Here is a 19,825-nt window from a genome sequence, read left to right as displayed (position 1 = left end):
GGGGTAGGCCTGGATGTAAAGTTGCATGCCTTGCTCTAGAATTCTACAGGATTTAATCCCTATGTCATCCTCTGACCCTGGCTCAGGGGCAGCCTTTCAGCTGCAGTCTTCCGTGTGCAAATAACTCTTGGCCCGTCCAGCTGGAGACACCGAGATGGACAGGTTGGCTACAGATGAATCAGAATCAGAGCCGGGTGAGGGACAGGAGAGTGACGCCCTGGTCAGGCCCCAGTCTGAGTGGAAGAAGATTCATTTGAGCCTCAGGAACTGCTCTGTGTGTGGAGTCTGAAACAGATTCCTGGTTGGTAGCTGCACACCCTGCCGGGGGCTGGAAGCTAACCTGGCTGCCAGAAAACCTGGTTTTCTGTCCGAAGAGCACGCGCCTCCCGTGGCTTCCCTTTTGGTGGCATTAGCTAATGGCCCAAACAACTCACCCATACAGCATGAGCAGTGCAGCAAGGGCAGGAAGATTTTCTGCAGAAGTGTAGGCTTTCTTCTGAAACCCGATGAAGATTCCCACCACTAGGGCTGCGCTCACAGCATAATTCATCTTGAAGAGAGAAGAGGAGAATGAGGCACTTAACTTCTCAGGACCTCTATCTCCTGCTCTGTGAAACGAGGGCTGGGTCAGGCTCCTCCAGCACCTACAATGGCCTGGGGTTCTGCTTCTATTTGTCTAAACAGTTCTTGGTCAGCAAACATACTTTAAGTTGTCCCTAGTCTTCCTACCACTCCCCACTCCCACCTCCCAGTGCAGGGAAGCTTCAGCCTCTATCTCTTGAGAGAATGAATTATAAAAATCCACCTGATCTTTCATTTTCTCTAATTGGTCACGAAGTCCTACTGAGTCTACTTTCTAAGCATGTCTCCTGAATTCAGAAAAACTCAAAATATTTAGTCCTTGGCCTCATGAAGTTCAAATAGATGATACCCTTTTATCGCTTTATCCCTTTCCTCTCTTCCTACACAATTCAGTCCTAAAGCCATTAGGATGGATAGGGAGAGGTGGGCAGCCACAGTGGGGGTTCAGGAGGTGTCACAGTGGTCCCCGGCAGGATGAGAACCCGAGAAGGGTGAGGAGGACATCCCACAGAGGGTGGTCTGGTATGGGGTGTAGGAGGGTGTCCTTATAGGGGGTCAATCTGGTTGGGGCTATCAGAGGAGCAGAATGAGGAGGACCTCCAAATGTGGGGCAGCTGGAGCAGGGAGAGAAGGGTGCCACACAAGGGCGAGAATGGTGGCCACGATGGGAAACTCATTACGTACAGGCGTACTGCTCAGGTGGGTACATGAGTCAGGGGTAATAGAAGCCAGTTTCTCACTCTTGGAGAAGAGTCGCAAATATGGAAAGATAGAGAGCCTGGAAGTTTGGTAACAAATAGGATATTTACATAGCTTCAAAGTACCTCTCCTCCAATTCTTATTCATTATAAAGGGCCAAAGAGTAACTTTACAGTGGAGGAGCTCAGCAGACACCACCTAAATCAAGTGACCAAAGTGACCATTATCAGTAATAGAACAAACTGAAATCAGAAGCTACCTGGTCAGATGCAGCAGAGTAAACTTTCATGATACCATTGCTGTAACCTGGATCCGATCATGAGAAAACATTGGGCAAACTCAAATTGAAGGACATTCTGCAAAATAACTGGCCTGTGATCTTCACAAGTGTCAAGGTTGTGCATGTCGAGAAAAGACTAGGAACCATTCCAGGCTAAAGGAGACTGGAGAGAACAACTAAATGCAATGACTCTGAGCTAGATCCTTTTCTATAAAAGACATGATTGGGGAAATGGGTGAAATTTGAGTGGGGTCTGAGGAAAAGATGGAGGTGACGCATAGTGCTAGTGTCCTGGTGTTGACAGTTATGCTGTGATTGTATGGGGTGTGTCCTCACTCATAGGAGGTAGACACTGGAGGTGCTGGTGTGTGTGTGTGTGTGTGTGTGTATGCACGAAGGGCATCTTGTTGGGAAGTTACCCTCCAATGGCCCAGAAAAAAAGTTTTGAACTATATTTATAACAATTTTGTGACTGTTTCAAAATTTAAAAGAAAACCAGATGACATATAAAAAATAAGAACTTAAAACATCCTATCTGTGCTGAGTGGATGATATAAACAGTAAGTGTTTGTTCACATTTAACAATGACCCTCGGGCATATATGTTATCTTTTTGCTGCTGGCTAATGAGGGTGCTAAGCAACAACGTTATAGATCCTAGAGTTTGGATTCGGAGGCTCCGAGGCCTGCTAGTGTCCTATTCACACCGTCTTCTAACTCTTCGCTGGTCTGCCAAGTGTCTACTTTGCTAGTATCACCTCCAATCCAGACACTGACTCTAGCCTTCTATCCACATATTTCTCCTTAGGCTCAGAGATCTCTGTAGCTAGGCACATGCATGTGTCAGCCCAAAGTGTAAATTCTATAATCCTTGTCTTTTAAAAAAAAAGTAGAATGCAAAACCCAGCACTTTAATAGCTTTTCAGTGCAGGTGAGCCTCACCCCTTTCATGCTTAAAGGCAGGGCAGTATGGGTAGCTACAGATGATGTTTTTGTCCAAAGTGTGGTGTGATGGTTCTGACTCCTCCCCATGTTAAGTGTTTTCTCAGGTAGATAGGACAGAGACGAAAGAATTTAGTTGCTACTGATGATTTCTGGTTTTGTATTGTTCAGTGATGACTGCGTTTAGGGAGCTAAGATAAAAGAAACCATGTCCTTATAAACCCTAATATTTGTCATCATTATTCAAAACCACTGTGAAAAAGGTTATTTGTGTTGGTTTCCATCATGATATATCCTACCATAACGTGCAATGGAGACTCATGTTAGTCTCAGAATGTTGGGATAAAACAAAGGATCTTATTAGCCACAGTGTCCAGAAAACCCTGGAGTTGGTGTCATAATGATCACTGCTACATTACAATTAGGGCTTTGCTGCCAATTTATTTTGACCCTGCGGCCTGTCATAAAGTAATCCACCCTGACTCTTTTCTGCCCCCCCCAACAATCCTGGTTGTGAGAGAGGTGGCAATCTGCTGTTGACTTGATAAATAATTTTTTCTTTCTATTCCCTAAAGTGGTGGCTAATCTGATTTAGTGGAGGTCTGGTTACTTTGGGAAAGCAAAGTAAGGCCACTGGGTAGGGTTGCCACATTTTGCCAATAAAAATATAGGATGCTCATTTAAATTTGAATTTCAGATAAACAACCAATACAGTTTTTTAGTATAAGTATGTCTCATGCAATACTTAGCGGGTGGGATATACTTATACCAAAATCATTAATTGTTTTATCTGAAATTTAGATTTAACTGATGTCCTATATTTATTTGGTGACTCTACCACAGGAGAAGTTCCATCCTTCCCCCTTTGGGGTGGATCAGGATGTAAGAAGAGAATGTAGGATGAAGGACCTCTTGATATTATTACCTCTTCAGCTCCAGATTATTCCCAGGAAAGCCAGCCTCATGCCTGTGGTGCAGGGATTACTCAGTGGGTCAGAAGGCCCCTTGGTGCAGGGCACACAGAGCCCCAACTCAGCAGTTGTTAAGTTGAGCCCCACATCCTTCCCCAGCTTGGGGCTCCTAATTCTGTGCTTTTCCAAGAAAGAGCGAACACACAGTCCCTCAGCACAGCACCCGCCAACAACCCATCCCACCATGTCCCCTCAGTCAGAGCAGACAAACACCTGCCCACTGTAGGCCCATGGAGGCAAGGGAGGTGCCATGACCTGACACTTACAATGTCCCAGAGGAAGTTGGTCAGCCAGTAGGTGGCGGGACTCACTCCGCTGACAAACTGGAGGTGCTTGGCTTTGTTTACCCTCTCCTGGATCAAATAAAGGACAAAGCTGGCTGGGACGAAGGACATGGCGAAAATCACACATATGGAAACCAAAGCATCCACTGAAGTGGTCAGCCTGCAGCAGTAGGAGAGACATAGTGAAAGAGAGGTGAAAAAGGAGGAGCAGAAGCAGGAGAAGGACAAAGGCAAGCTCTGGGAAGGCCTCACCCAACTCCAGGTAATGGCCTCCAGAATCCCCTGGAAGCTTGTTGTTTCACTCAGCTGTGCTAGTCAAACTGGGTCAAGGTTAAGTGGATATCTGTGGGTTTCCTGTTCCATGTTACTACCGAATACTAATATTAATGTTAATATCAAAGATTTTCCATGTTTTTTTTTTTTTTTAAAGGAATGTTTGGCACTATGCAGATAAATGGGACTTTTTTTTTTTTTTTAGCTTCTTACCAGTATCTGGTTCATTGAGAAGCTGAGCATTTATTTTTATTTTTTATTTTATTTTATTTTTTAAGATTTTATCTATTTATTTGACAGAGAGAGACACAGTGAGAGAGGGAATACAAGCAGGGGGAGTGGGAGAGGGAGAAGCAGGCTTCCCGCTGAGCAGGGAGCCCGATGCGGGGCTCGATCCCAGGACCCTGGGATCATGACCCGAGCTGAAGGCAGACGCTTAATGACTGAGCCACCCGGGCGCCCCTTCATGTTAATATAATAATATAAACAAATTTTATTACCTTTCCTTAATTTGTTGGTGTATAGAAATGGATTCTTATATTAATCTTATATACTACAGTCCTCTTATTAGTTCTCATAATTTGTCTATAGATAACTCTTGGATTTTCTATGTAGACAGCGATATGGTCTGCGAGATCTTGTTAAATCATGGTTTCAAGAAACATCACAACATGGGGAAATAATCATAATGTAAATTTAAGTGAAAAGAGAACAGGCTGGTTATACAGGAGCTTGGCTCTCTTCACCCTTCCCTTGATCTCTGAGAAAGCATGTGGCTAAGGTAGCAGGTGTGGGCTGAGTCCCACCTAAGTTTCACATACGAGCACAGCCCTGGCGTGGGACAGTGCCTGCAGAGAGAATGGAGCACTTCCAACTAATTCCCACGAGGGACCACATGTGCCAGGCACTGCCCTGATGAAACTACAAAGGGCATGATCCACACACACAGGAAGAAGAGAAAAAATAACTGGAAGGAAACACACAAAATGTTTAAAGGCAAGACCCTAAACTGTGTAGGGTTGTAGAAAATAAGTTTTAAAAAACTCTGTTCTATACACTTTATTTAATGATCATATACTATTTTATATCCTACTTTTATAACCACAGAAGACTCCTATTTCTTATTTCAGATTCAAGAGGCTTGGCAGGAGATGGAGAAACCTGGGCCAAGAGAGAACTGGCATAGGACAGACTATTCTTCCTCAGTTGAGGGCCTCAGAGGGTGTCCAAAGGAAGGCCCCAGGGGGCCAGGGCCCAAGTTTTAGCCAATGACACTTGGCACGTTCGGGGCGAGTGTTCAGGGCACTGAATACACTGGGATAGGAACATTAGGACCCTCACAGTCTCCCAGAAGCAGTCGGTACTCAAGAAGCCATTGCCACTGAAGGAAGGCTCGAATGGTGCACACATACTACAAATTGAACGGGATTGATGTCGTTTACTGCCTGAAGCTGTGCAGTAAGAGCTTAAGCTCGAGGAAGGCAAGGGTCTGTTGACATCTTGAAAGCCTGGCCATCTGAGGGAAATTACCGGAATCTAAAATGATTACTCCCAGGGAGAAGAAAGATTGGCTCAGCTTTCCCAGTTCCCGGCAGTCACTTTGCAAACTGGTGAGAATATTTGTGTAAGCTCCAGGAGCAACTTGTTATCAAGAGCCAAAAGGGAAGAGAACCAAATCTATGCTTACTTTCCAAATAAATATGAAGAGAAAGAATGGCCAAGCCATTTGGTACACGAGGCACTTGAACGTCTCATGTTCGTGTGTGCCTGATTTAACAACCTTGCCATCCAGCCCAGCAGCTCACGTTCGATAGAATCCTCTCCGGGTGTCCCGAGAGTGGAGAGGGCGACCGGTGAGCTGGGAGGCTGGGGGCCACGGCGGCAGCTTACACTGTGATCTCTGAGAGCTGCTCCTTGGTCAGGTTCAGGGGCTGGCTGGTGACGGTGATGCCGTACTCCTCAGGGTTGTTGTCCTTGTGCAGGCTGGCCCGTAAGATGGCGTTGTGGGCCACGTTGAGAAAGCTCACCAGGGCATGCCGGCCTTTGTTGTTAAACCACACCTACAGGGCAGGGATGGACTTGGTTAGGCTGTGCTATAGCTGTTTTAAGAAAAAATGAGCTGCGGGCGCCTGGGTGGCTCAGTTGGTTGAGCGACTGCCTTCAGCTCAGGTCATGATCCTGGAGTCCCTGGATCGAGTCCTGCATCGGGCTCCCTGCTCGGTGGGGAGTCTGCTTCTCCCTCTGACCCTCCCCCTCTCATGCTCTCTGTCTCTCATTCTCTCTCTCTCAAATAAATAAAGTCTTGAAAAAAAAAAAAAAGAAAAAATGAGCTGCAGGAGAAAGAATGTGAGGAGGAGGAGGAAGGGTTTGGCAGCTGGAAGACATTCCAGGCTAGATTTCAACATGAGGAGGGATGGAATGTAATTAAGCTGGGGAAAAAAAAATGAAGTAACTAGCTCACGTGAGTTTTTAGCTCTAGGGCAGATGAGGCAGGACCAGTACCTTTATGTTGTCTTCAGTTTCTAGATGTTTAAGGAAAGCAGGCATTTCCTTAGAAGCCTCTCTGGTGATAGGGCCCTAGAAAACAGCACAAGGGTTTTTTTCCCCACTTAGTACTCATGATTATTTCTGTTTCATGATAACCAGCATGTCAGACGTTCTATCCAAATCTCCAGGCTGTTTACATACCCCGCTCACATTCATCATCTGGCCAAGATGGCTTAAAAATTCAACAAGTGCTTCCGCAGTGATGGGAAGAACTGGGAGCTTTCCTCCAATGGAAATTCCTCCATACCTGACAAGGGAACAAGAAGTCCTCAAGTCAGGGCCACGAACCATGCTTGTGGTGCTTCACACCTGTCAATAGCTCTCTCGGTTTCTGCAGGGAAATGTGTACTTTGGGAGCAATTGTCCGGACTAGTCAGCAACATGGCTCCACTTTACAAACCAACTATTAACCCTTCCTTGTTTCCACCAGGAAAAGTCCCAATCTTTACTGAGTTTGGTCTCTGCCCACTTCTCCAACGTCACCCCTGCTCATGTCTTCCCTCAAGTGGAGTATTCCAGCCATGTCAGATTACTTCCAGAGCCCCCGCTGGTCCAGGCTGCTTTGGTGTCTCTGCCGAGGAGGGGCTGCTAGTTTCCCAGGAGGGCCTTTCCCTTTTTTGAGCATCTGGCCAACTCGGACTCATCTGTCATATGTCATCTTCTTTTTGATGTCTTCCCTGACTTTCCCTACACCCCAACCAAGGATTCCTTTCTGGTGCCACTCCTGTGCTTTGCAGATCCCCTGCCCTAACTCTGTTTCTAGCACCTTAACTGGGGTCCTAGCATCGGATCTCTCCTGCTTTCACCCATTTTCCACACTGCTTGGCAGTCTCAAGCGATCATGCTTAAACACCAATCTGGGCCTGTCACTCTCGGGTGTAAAGCCCTTCAGTGGCAGGATAAATGCCAAACTCCTTGATAAGAAAAAATTAATCTGTTGGCAAGGCAGAGGAGGGGAACTTTATTTCTCAGGGACTCAAATTGCCCCACCCATTTCTGCTTCAACTGAGACCCCACACTTCCCTCTAGGGAGCAATTCTAAAGGCTGGATTTCCCTTTCATGGTTTAGTATCCACCCAGGAAATCAAGTTAATATCAGCTCTGCATTCATTCTAGAGGCCCTACTGCTGAGGGACCATGGGAGGCCAGCTCACTCTTAGAATATCCTGGATGATCCTCCAAGCCTCTGAAACTACTTGAGCCTCCAGAATGCCGCAGGAATGGGGTTAGTCTGGGGCTGGGCCAGACTCCCTGAGGCTCAAGAGGGTTGGGCCAAAGAGTGGCAAGGCTTGGGTTACACATCCTGTCACTGTAGCCCTCTCAATTGTTAACCTTGTGAGGTTTTAGAACCCCCTCTGAGTGAGAATACTCTGGAACGCCTCTTAGGGGAACACCTCCTCCCCTATATATCCTCCAAGGAGATCTATTGCTTAGCCACATATCCTTCGGGACATGACTTGTGAGTTCCTGAGTACATATAGAACAGCCCATGTGGCTCCAGGTGTGGCTTTTTTCATGTGCCGTTATTTTAAATGGATCAATCTGAGATTTTAATTTCACAAAAGTAGTTTCTTACCTCTGTTCGTTGACCCAGAATTTGCTCTTTAAGCTGAAAGCCAAAACAAATCATACAATGAATACCCTAAGGAAGGTGGTAGTGTTAACTTTCCTTCCAAACACTCATTGGGGCCGCTCAGTCTTGCAGGGCAGTTTTGCATTTCTTGATATCCAAACAATGGGAAGCTTCTCAGCCCAGGGGCCAAGCCCAAGTACACATGCAGAGGAAGGACTGGGTTCCACCGTTGGCTCTCCAAGTCACATCCTGCATTCTGGGCTTTCTGGGTGGTCCTGTGGTCAGGTCGTTTGTCTGACCATCTGGAGCCAGAAAATAGGGCAACCACTATACCAGTGTGGAGTGAAGGCTGCAGCCCTCCCATCTTCCACCCTGCACAAACAAGACTCTAATATTAATCACCTGCACACTTGGGAGAAGGGCTGACTTAGTCCAAGCCCAAGGTTAAGAGACTGACTTCCAGCCAATCAGGGGTAAAATGACAAGTAATGAGCAGATGCCAATTCTAGACCTCGCAGTTCAGGCCCCCAAACTATCACTGTCATCAAGCACAAAATCCCCAATTCCATATTGCAAATTCATTGCTGAGAGCCAAGTTTGGGATGGTCGGGGTTTTACTGCATTACTGAATAAATTCTATGCACGCTGCTCTTATTTGTGTGCTTGGACGGCGTTTTCCATTTTGCTAGAGCTGGCTTGGCGCGGCCTTCTCAGCAGCAGCTCTCCCCACTGGCAGCATGTTCTAGTTAACTGAGTCCGTTTATCCTTTGTTCAGGGTCTGGCAGAAGAAGCCACTGAAAGGACTATGAAAATTAGACAGTATGTGTTTTATTTTAAGGCCCCAGAGCACACGGGGACTGGCTCAGGGTTCCCCAGGACCCCCTTTCTAGAGCATGCTCTTGTCAAGCTTGGACAGAGGCTGCTGACGCCACCCATCCCCCGCCGCGCCCTTGAGGAACAGCTGCTGAGCTGAGAGAAGGGGGCACGCACAGAAGAGCTCACGGGCGGGCGGACTGAAGGGCAGTGACCGAGAGGAGAATTTACAGCTAGGGTGTGACGAGCTGCGGCGAACCTGGCCAACCTGTGGCCTCCCTCACACGCTGCCATCCCGCTGCTTTTTTCCTACATCGGTCTGATTTGTTCCTTTCTCCTTTTTGCTCATTATTTTCCCTCTTGCTTCTCTCCTTTTCTCTCTTTTTTCTCCTTTACTGGCCCTTCCAAATGTTGTCTCTCTTTCTGAACTAGTTAAAACATGAGGCTGCATTGTTGGATGCATTTTGTGCTTTCTTATTTTATTTTTAATGGTGCACGGGTTAAACTTTAAGACTGCTTCGCCTAAACAAAACAAAAGATGAAAACAAAATTAATCTTAAGTTGCATTTTACTTTATATATGTCTCAATTGCTTTTTCGGGTAAATCAGGAAAAAGAAAATTTTCCACTGCCCTGATTGTCGATAAGTTGTGTGAATAAATTATCTTCCGTCTCCAGTTAGTACTTTCTACAGGGAGCCAGGTTGTAAAGTATGAAAGAGTTTCTTCTTACCTGCTTCGTATAAGAGCAGGATATGTTTTTACCAAGAAGTCGGAGATGTTCCTGTTTGTAAGGTCTTGTAGAATTTCAGTGCTGCGCTGTATTCTCTGAGGCAATAAGACATCTGTGTTAGTCACCTTGGAATCTGCTTGTTCTCTAAAAATTATTTATGGACTCAGCTGCTGGGAAGATACTGAATAAAGCACTGGCATATGCCTGGTTCCCACTTTAAAGAAGTGGGAGCCATCTTGGATTCCTCTCTTTTCTCCAATCCATTGACAAGATAGGATAGTTCCAACTCCAAAATAAATCTCCACTCCATCCCCACTGCTCCAGTTCCAGACTACCACCCTAGTCCAAGCCTCCACTCAGACCTCATCTGGACCTCGACAGAAATGTCCAGACTGATCTCCCTTATTCCACCCTGGCCCTCCAAATCCATTCTCCAGGGATGCCTGAGTGGCTCAGTCAGTTAGGCTTCTGCCTTTGGCTCGGGGCATGATCCCAGGATCCTGGGATCGAGCCCTGCATCGGGCTCCCTGCTCAGTGGGGAGTCTGCTTCTCCCTCTCCCTCTGCCTCTCCCCCTGCTTGTGCGCTCTCTCTCTCTGACAAGTAAATAAATAAAATCTTAAAAAAAAAAAAAATCCATTCTCCACCCAGCAGCCAAACTGAGCTTTAAAAATGTAGATCAGGGGCGCCTGGGTGGCTCAGTTGGTTAAGCGACTGCCTTCGGCTCAGGTCATGATCCTGGAGTCCCGGGATCGAGTCCCGCATCAGGCTCCCTGCTCTGCAGGGAGTCTGCTTCTCCCTCTGACCCTCCCCCCTCTCATGTGCTCTCTCTCTCATTCTCTCTGTCTCAAATAAATAAATAAAATCTTTAAAAAAAAAAAAAAGAATAAGAATGACCCTTTTAAAAAAAATAATAAAAATAAATAAATAAAAATGTAGATCAGAATATCCCAGCCCTTGCTTTTCCCATTCCAATAAACCCTAGGTTCCTCTGAGGATCATCACCAAGGCTGACACAGCCACACAATCCGGCCCTACCTTGCTCTCTGAGCCATTCGGCCGCCACTCTCCTTACTCCTCACCCTCCCCATCTGTCCTCCCTGCTTCTCCACTGCACACCCCTCATTCCTGAGGTAGCTCTGCACTTGGCCATGCCCTCTGCCTGCATTGCTCTGCCCAGACAACCTCACATGGCTAGTTCATCATCATTCAAGTTATCAGCCTCCATTTTACTCCTCAGAGAAGTATTTTCTATTTCTAGTCACTCTCTATCATGACCTACTGCTGCATTATCTTCTCATCTGCATCTCTCTCTCAAATTTTCTTTCCAATTCATTGGCTTCCTTGTTTTTATCTGTTACCTCCCTGTATGATTAAATTCTCGGAGAGCAGGGACTTTCTCTGTGGTGTCCCCAGCACTCAGAATACTACCTGCAATGTAGGTGAATCAATAAATCTGTGACATGGATGAAAGAATTCAAACAGTCCCTTACCATTTATAGATTGCTTTCAAAATGTATCTAGAACTGGAAGCTGGTCTCGCCTTTGGAAGAGTCAAAAAGCGCATGAGTTTGGCCACCAGGTGGCAATATTACTTTAAATTTGGGTCTACATAGTGTTGGTTCAGTTTTGGTCAATCAAGAACCTGAGGTGTCAAGGGCACAACTCAGATGTAGATGAGGGTATTTCTAGTGGCATTAAAAACACATCACACATACCATCACATACCATTCTTTTCATTTTTATACACTTTCTGCCTCCCCATCCCCCTTTCCCATTTTACTCCCTTCAATTCACTTTCTTCACTTGGTTCCTCCAATGCTAGGAGAACTAGCATCTACTGAATGCTTACTGTGTGTCAGGCACTGTGTTAAATGCTCTATATTCATTGTCTCCCTTAATCCTTATACACTTATGAAAGAGGAATTGTTGCTTTAATTTACAGCCAGAGAAACTGAGGTCCAGAAAGCTCAGCTAACTTGCACCGAGTTACAGAAATTATAGGGGGTTGTGCTAGGATTTGAACCTACATCGGTCTGTCTCCATAACCCTGCTCTTTTCACTCTGTCACCTGCTTCTCAAGCTGAGAATGGCATCTAGGGGACCTGCCACGCTACCCTGGTAGAAACTAGGCTGGAACAGTTGCTGGTGTCTGGTAATTTGTGATAAATTATTTTCTAAAAATTCTATCAAATAAAAGACTCCTACAACTTGATCTCTGTGTATTCTAGAAGTCAGGGATGAGCACTTCCACATCAGGACTTACCACCATTCAAAGAATGTTAGGACAGGAAGGGACCCTAGAGAAGACCGCATCAACACCCCCATTTTCCTGATGTGTACAATTTACCAGCTCTGAGTGAAGCCCATACCCTTTGGCTTTATTCCAGGCTGAATAGGAGAGTGTGTTTGAGTGAGTGGGATGAGTGGGTCTAAATATGAGCATATGTGTGTGTGTGTGTAAAAGACACACACACACACACAGCATCTCCTGTACTGATGCCTGAGATTCAGTTTTGCTCCCAAGAGAAGCATCAATGATAGGAAATGTGGGAGTGATTAAAAAAAAAAAATCACAAGAACTGGCTTGCCTTTTTCTAGGACTCTGGCTATGGGGATCTGTTAAATTTTCCCACTAGGGACCAAGGACTAATTATTGAAAAAAAGTTCTAAGCTAGGCAGGCAGCCTTGAAAGTAGGATCCACTGAGGAAATGAATCTCCACGTAGCTATGCTTGGCCCTCCTCCCCTGTCTTCCCAGCCAAGGACTCCTGTGCTGTGTCCCAGTGCTGGATGTATCTGAGTTGAAGCGGCTGCAAGGCCCCTCAGTCATCCCAGCAGAAGCAAAGTTTCCTCTTGGGGTACAGAGAATTGGAACAAGTTCCCTGATTCCCTCTTCTGGAATCTCTATGACGCTGCAGTGGCTGAGTTGTGATTCAAAGGGAAAACATATTGCTTGAAAAATATAAAGGTATATGCTTTTACCAAATAAGAAAAAGAGAAAAACAGGAGGATGCTCACAAACACAGAATCACTGATAGGCCAACAGTGGTGATTGATGCTATCGCAAAATTTAGTTGTCCCCCATCATGTGCTCTGCCCTTCTGCTGTATGCCATGGTAACACACTCTTTTGTTGGGTTCAAGGCCTCCCAGAATAAAGACTATACAGTTCTCAGTCTTCCTTGATGTTCAGTACTGGCTAATCATGTTTAAGAGAAAGGGCAGTGTGGTAGCTTCTGGAAATCTTCCTTAAAAGACAGTGCATTTGCACACTTTGCCCTCTCTTCGTCTTCTACTCTGCTACCAGGAGAGTAGCTTCTGCCATGTTGGCCAGTGAGGCTAAGGGGTGTTTACCAGGGAGGAGCAACAGAACACAAGGTCACCGACTGCCTGCATGAACTTTCACTTGTGTCTTATTTTTATCCACCATCAGTTTGAGGTTGTCATCAGTTCAGTTGAATCTAATTCTAAATAATACAGTTTCTTTACCCACATTATTTCATTGCATTCTCATAATAACGCTACGACGTAAGTAGTTATCTTTAATTTATAAATGAGGAAATGAAGGCTCAGAGAGGCCAAGTAACCAGACTGGAGCTCTCTGTGCCAATGCCAGTGCTCATCCCACTGGGACACACTGCTTCTTGGGGAATCATTCAATCACTGGCACATCATTAGAGAGGGCCACACGAGGCCCAGTTCCATGCCAGTCAGCTGGGAGGCCTGTTAGCAAATGAAGACAGAGTAAGACTTCTCTGGCTCCTTTTACTGTCTCTGACACCCCTGGGAGAGGCTCACTGGGGTGACACATCAAGGAGTTCAGAACTCCCAAAAAAGGGCTCCTGGGTGGCTCAGCCAGTTAAGCATCTGCCTTCGGCTCAGGTCCTGGGATCGAGTCCCGCATTGGGCTCCCTGCTCAGTGGGGACTCAGCTTCTTCCTCTATCCCTCCCTCCTGCTTGTGATCTCTCTCTCCCTCTCCTTCTCAAATAAATAAAATCTTAAAAAAAAAAAAAACCCTCCCCAAAGAGAATGCTGCTCAGAGAAAAATGTAGGTGGCTGGCTGTGTTTGTGTATGTGTGTGTGTGTATGCATGCACGCACGTGCACTCATGCATGCATATGCATGTTAGTTACACAGCATGTGGCAAATGTCTTAAGTTGTTAACAAGTGTGCAAATACATATGCATTTGAATGGACACTACATTGGAATGGAAAACACTGAAAACTCACATGTTCAATGAGAGGTTAGTTACACAAATTAAATGAAACAGTGGAATAGCATGCAGGCATTGAAAGTGAGGATGTATATTTATTGACATGAACCTATGTTCGTGATATATTTAAGTGAAAATAACAGGTTTCACGACAGCATTTTGAATATAATCCTGTTTTAATGGATAAAAAGCAAATGTTATTGGTTATCTCCAATTATAGGATGATTTTTTTTCTTCTGACTTAACTGTATTTTCTAATTTTTCTATAATGAGCATACATGACTTGTATATTTTCTTTTTTAAATGCTTTTAAAAAAAAGATTTTATTCATTTATTTGTCAGAGAGAAAGAGAGCACAAGCAGGGGGAGTGGCAGGCAGAGGGAGAAGCAGGCTCCCCGCTGAGCAGGGAGCCCGATGTGGGGCTCAATCCCAGGACCCTGGGATCATGACCTGAGCCGAAGGCAGACACTTAACCAACTGAGCCACAAGGTGTCCCGACTTGTATATTTTTTCAGTGTTTAAAGTTTTTTTTTTTTTTTTTTTAATTAGATTGAAGAGGTAGTGCCTGGTGGAAAATGGAGCTACTAGCTGTGACAGGGCCCTTTAGCACGCCCCTCTGAGAGAACCCGAGGACTCCTCTGGCCCTTCACTCAGCTGTCAGTTTGAAATGTTAGTCTACAAACTCGGGAGGCACAGTGCATTTCCCCCAATCCCTGCTGTCACAGGCAGACTCAGGGCCCCTGGTTTCCCACGGATGGTCGAGCTACCTGAGGGGGTGGGAGCCCCCCTGCGCCCTCGGGGCACTCAGGGAGCATGGTGAGCTTCTCTCTGGTGCTGCACATGCAGGAGGGCGAGGGGTCCTCTGGCGTCCATTTCTGCTTCTGGAACAGGTGGGTGATGTTCGGGGACACAGAAGGAGTCTTCCAGGGGGTTGAATTGCCACAGGGATACTCCCTCATGGAAGGCAAGAAAATATTTCACAAGCAGCTCCAGTTGATAAAAATCCCTAAAAATAAGAAATAGCACCTAACCCTCTCTTTAGCCTTTCCTCTATGTCCTCAGACCCACACATCTTCTTCTATTCTTGGAGGTTAGTTTCTGCTCAAAAAAAATTAAGACCAGAATTTTGTTGATTGACTAGGTGTGGGGCTGGGCAATAACTATATACTTTGTGGACTGTTTTATCTGCCTTCTTCCTCCTGGCACCTCTAGCTGTTGAGAAACAGAACAAATAAAAGAGGAGCTGGAACTTCGTCTGTTTTGGTCCTTACCTATAGCTCTGAAAAACACTGAATGAGGCAAGCCATTAAAATTATACTGAAATTTTAGGATTCTTAGTGGATTTCAACTACTCTCTATAACTCCCTTCTCTGTACTTACAGGAATTGAAAGTTATGTAATTAATGCCATTCTAGGTCTAATTAACAATAGCACGTCCCACAACTCCCTCCTTTCCCTGCTCAGATTCCTTTCAAATACGTTGTGGGAAGCATATGTCAACTCAGTACAGAACTTTCTATACTGGGAATTCTAGAAATACAGAGCTGACTGTTGACACAGGAGCTTCCTAAGAGGTGGTGACACCCTTGCACACGGGTGTTGAAGGAGAGGCAGGGTGACAGCCAGGGATGTGTAAGCACCTGTGTAACAGAGAGCAGGATGGAGATGGGGCCTCTCGAGACCTGCCATGCCAGGACCCCGTCCTCAGGGCTTGCCTAGGGCAGCTGCTGCTGGGAGAACAGGGGTGTGTAGGGACTTACAGAAGCCATTCTTCCTTCAGGCAGCGGTTGCCAAAGCCTGGCTTGTTCAGGAGGACGTCTGCAAGTGCTGCAAGCTGCTCACTGCCTGGCTGGTCCAAACTAGACAGAGTGAGAGGGGCTTACTTGACAGATACATGACTGGGACAAAGGGACAAAGCAGCCAACACACAACTCGACAGGCGTGCACTGAATGGCTGCTCCATACTGGGCATGTATTCAAGCCACAGAATGCTGCCTAGGGGTGGTTGTAGGTCTCCTGGGAAGGGAATGTGCTACTTCCACATGCCTGGCAATCTGCTGGCATATCATGTCTATACCTCAAAAAGATGGAGTACAACCTATTCACTCAACCTTTACTTTCTCTTTTCTTACTCCTGGCAGTCCTACTTGTCCACTTGGGGTCACCATTCTCAAGTGATGGATACATTAACTTCCTTTTGAGGGCAGTCCAAGGCTCCCTACCACACTGGTTGCTGTGGAAAGGGGAAGATCCCACCAAGCAGTGTGACCTGGGAGCCCCACAACCCACAGGGGTGAATGATGACCTTTAGGGATGAGTCTACACACCTGAAGAAAGTGTACTGCTGCCCATACATCCAGGGGTGAAGGATCAAAGCCGGATATTCACCAAAGGGAGGGATGATGATGGAAAGCATCAGAGCCAAAAACACAAAAGTGGCTGGGAGCACAATCTGTCAGAAAATAAACATGGCAACGTGGGCTGTGGTATGTGGTAGGTTAAATACACACACACACACACACACACACACTCATTCTTCTAAACATGTTGCAGCCCCATAACTGGGCCCTGGTGAAGAAGGTCAGGCTTCTGGGGAACATTATAAGGGAAGACGCACAAAGGCAAGGTGTGTAGGAGAAAACAGAATGTTCTGGTGGCCACTGAAGAATGGGTGAAGTAGGCCAACACTGAGCACTGAGGTAGCCAATGTTCAGCCAGAGGTGAACCAGAGTTTCTGTATCTGAATAAAAAATATATATATAAAAAAAGAGGGAGGAGGAGCAAGATGGCAGAGGAGTAGGGACCTAAATTTCATCTGGTCACAGGAATTCAGCTAGATAGGGATCAAACCATTCTGAACACATACGAACTCAACAAGAGATCAAAGAAAAGAATAGCAGCAACTCTCTGCACAGAAAAGCGACAGCTTTCTGGAAGGTAGGACGTGCAGAGAAGTGAATCCGAGGCGATATTCGGGAAGATAGACTGTCGGGGAGGGGGCCTCCATTGGCCACTTCTGGCAAGTAACAGAGCAGCGGAGCACAAAATCAGAACTTTTAGAAATCTGCTCCGCTGAGGGACATCGCTCCAGTGGCTAAGCAGGGGGTGGAACTCTCACCGGGACAGTGGGGTCTCAGGACCCTCAGGATCACAGAAAGACCAGGGGTGCCTGAGTGTGGCAGAGCTCCCATGTATCAGAGCAGGGAAGCCGACTGCAGAGATGGAGCCGAGGAGCGGGCTCTCAGCTCAGGGTTGCCATAAACCGCGATCTGCACCACAGTCGGGCCACTGCTCCTCCAGCAAGGACCCAACAAGTTGCAGATCTGGGGAGACTCCCCTTCCTCCCCTGGGAGGAGCGGTGCGGGAGCGCACCACAGAGATCTGCTGGGTTTGGAGACTCCACGTGGGGTCCTGTGCCAGAGATAGAAATGCTCGGTCACAGGCCGGGTGAGCACGGAGTGCAGCCGGAGACCAGGGAGACGGGAGTGACTGACTGCTTTTCTCTGGGGGCGCACTGAGGAGTGGGGCCCCAAGTTCTTGGCTCCTCCGGGGCGGAGATCGGAGGCCGCCATTTCACTGTCGTCCTCCAAAGCTGAACGGAAAGCTTGCAGGGAACAAAAGTTCCCAAGAGCAAACCCGAGCAGATGACTTAGCCCGGACCGGCAAGGGCAGGGCAATTCCACCTCCGGCAAAGACATTTGGGAACCACGCAACAGGCCCCTCCCCCAGAAGATCAGCAAGAACAGCCAGCCAAGACCAAGTTTACCGATCAATGAGAACGGCAGAATTCCAGCACTGGGGAAATACTGCACATAGAATTCATGGCTTCACCCTCTGTCTACCCCTCCCCCTGCTTGTGTGCTCTCTCTCTCTCTGACAAATAAATAAAGTCTTAAAAAAAAAAAAAAAAGAATTCATGGCTTTTTTCCCCATGATTCTTTAGTCTTTCAAAGTTAATTTTTTAAATTTTCTTTTTCTATTTTTTTTGAATTTTTCTTTTTCCCTTTTTCAACCAACATCTTATCAATCCCTTTTTTTAAAAATCTTTTTTATTTTTCATTTTTAGAGTCATATTCTATCCCTTCATTGTAGTTAACCTTATTTTTTGTATATATATAAGTTGTTCTCTCTTTAAAATTTTGGGATACAGTTTCTTCTAACAGACCAAAATATACCCTTAATCTCTAGTGTATGGCTTTGTTCTAGTCTCCTGCCTGGTCACATTCTCTCCCCCCACCTTTTTTTTAATTTCTCTTCTTTCTTTTTTCAACCAACTTCTTATCAATTCTTTTTATAAAATCTTTTATAATTTTCATCTTTAGAGTCAGTATTCCATCCCTTCATCGTATTTACCTTTATTTTTGTACATATGTAAGTTTTTCTTTCTTTAAAATTTTGGGAGGCAGTTTCTTCTAACAGACCAAAATACGCCCAAAATCTAGTGTGTGGCACTGATCTATTCACCATCCTGATCATGTTTGATCATATTCTTTTTTCTTTTCTTTCTTTCCCTTTCTTTTCCCCCTGGTTTTGGGTCTCTTCTGATTTGTTTAGTGTATATTTTTCTGGGGTCATTGTTACCCTGTTAGCACTTTGTTTTCTCATTCATCTATTCTCCTCTGGACAAAATGACAAGATTGAAAAACTCACCTCAAAAAAAAGAACAAGAGGCAGTACCGACTGCCAGGGACCTAATCAATACAGACATTAGTAAGATGTCAGAACTAGAGTTCAGAATGACAATTATAAAGATACTAGCTGGGCTTGAAGAAAGCACGGAAGATACTAGAGAAACTCTTTCTGGAGAAATAAAAGAACTAAAATCTAACCAAGTCAAAATCAAAAAGGCTATTAATGAGGTGCAATCAAAAATGGAGGCTCTAACTGCTAGGATAAATGAGGCAGAAGACAGAATTAGTGATACAGAAGAACAAATGATGGAGAATAAAGAAGCTGAGAAAAAGAGAGATAAATAACTGCTGGATCATGAGGGCAGAATTCGAGAGATAAGTAATACCATAAGATATAACAATATTAGAATAATTGGGATCCCAGAAGAAGAAGAAAGAGAGAGAGAGGCAGAAGGTATATTGGAGCAAATCATAGCAGATAATTTCCCTAATTTGGGGAAGAAACAGGCATCAGAATCCAGGAGGCACAGAGAAACCCCCTCAAAATCAATAAAAATAGGTCAACACTCCGACATCTAATAGTAAAACTTACAAGTCTCAGAAACCAAGAGAAAATCCTGAAAGCAGCTCAGGACAAGAGGTCTGTAACCTACAATGGTAGAAACATTAGATTGGCAGCAGACCTAACCACAGAGACCTGGCAGGCCAGAAAGGATTGGCATAATATATTCAGAGCACTAAATGAGAAAAATATGCAGCCAAAAATACTCTATCCAGCTAGGCTGTCATTGAAAACAGATGGAGAGATAAAAAGCTTCCAGGACAAACAAAAACTAAAAGAATTTGCAAACACCAAACCAGCCCTACAAGAAATCTTGAAAGGGGTCCTCTAAGCAAAGAGAGAGCCTAAAAGTAGCATAGACCAGAAAGGAATAGAGACAATATACAGTAACAGTCACCTTACAGGCAATACAGTGGCACTAAATTCATATCTTTCAATAGTTTCCCTGAATGTAAATGGGCTAAATGCCAATCAAAAGACACAGGGTATCAGATTGGATAAAAAAAAAAACAAGACCCATTGATATGCTACCTGCAAGAGACTCATTTTAGACCCAAAGATACCTCCACATTGAAAGTGAGGGGGTGGAAAACCATTTACCATGCTAATGGACATCAAAAGAAAGCTGGGGTGGCAATCCTTATATCACACAAATTAGATTTTAAACCAAAGACTATAATAAGAGATGAGGAAGGACACTATATCCTACTTAAAGGGTCCATC

At 45.4% G+C, this 19,825-nt stretch overlaps 1 protein-coding gene across 1 annotated transcript in view; it reads right to left on the bottom strand.

Moving 5' to 3' along the window:
- Positions 1-19,825, bottom strand: part of ABCA4 (ATP binding cassette subfamily A member 4) — a 135,190-nt gene that overhangs the window by 24,993 nt on the left and 90,372 nt on the right. The window contains exons 28-37 of the mRNA XM_064588791.1: positions 16,237-16,361; positions 15,670-15,768; positions 14,677-14,863; positions 9,695-9,789; positions 8,154-8,186; positions 6,719-6,824; positions 6,533-6,607; positions 5,921-6,090; positions 3,740-3,917; positions 435-550 (exon numbers count right to left, since the gene is read on the bottom strand). Coding sequence (XP_064444861.1) covers positions 435-550; positions 3,740-3,917; positions 5,921-6,090; positions 6,533-6,607; positions 6,719-6,824; positions 8,154-8,186; positions 9,695-9,789; positions 14,677-14,863; positions 15,670-15,768; positions 16,237-16,361 — 1,184 coding nt within the window. The remainder of the gene's footprint in view (positions 1-434; positions 551-3,739; positions 3,918-5,920; positions 6,091-6,532; positions 6,608-6,718; positions 6,825-8,153; positions 8,187-9,694; positions 9,790-14,676; positions 14,864-15,669; positions 15,769-16,236; positions 16,362-19,825) is intronic.

The sequence above is a fragment of the Mirounga angustirostris genome, unplaced genomic scaffold (assembly GCF_029215605.1).
Source record: "Mirounga angustirostris isolate CCGP_5_RB_7025 unplaced genomic scaffold, mMirAng1.0.hap1 SCAF_4, whole genome shotgun sequence".
Classification (NCBI taxonomy): Eukaryota; Metazoa; Chordata; class Mammalia; order Carnivora; family Phocidae; genus Mirounga; species Mirounga angustirostris.
Note: the sequence above shows the minus strand (reverse complement) of the source record. Positions and strands in the feature narration are given on the sequence as shown.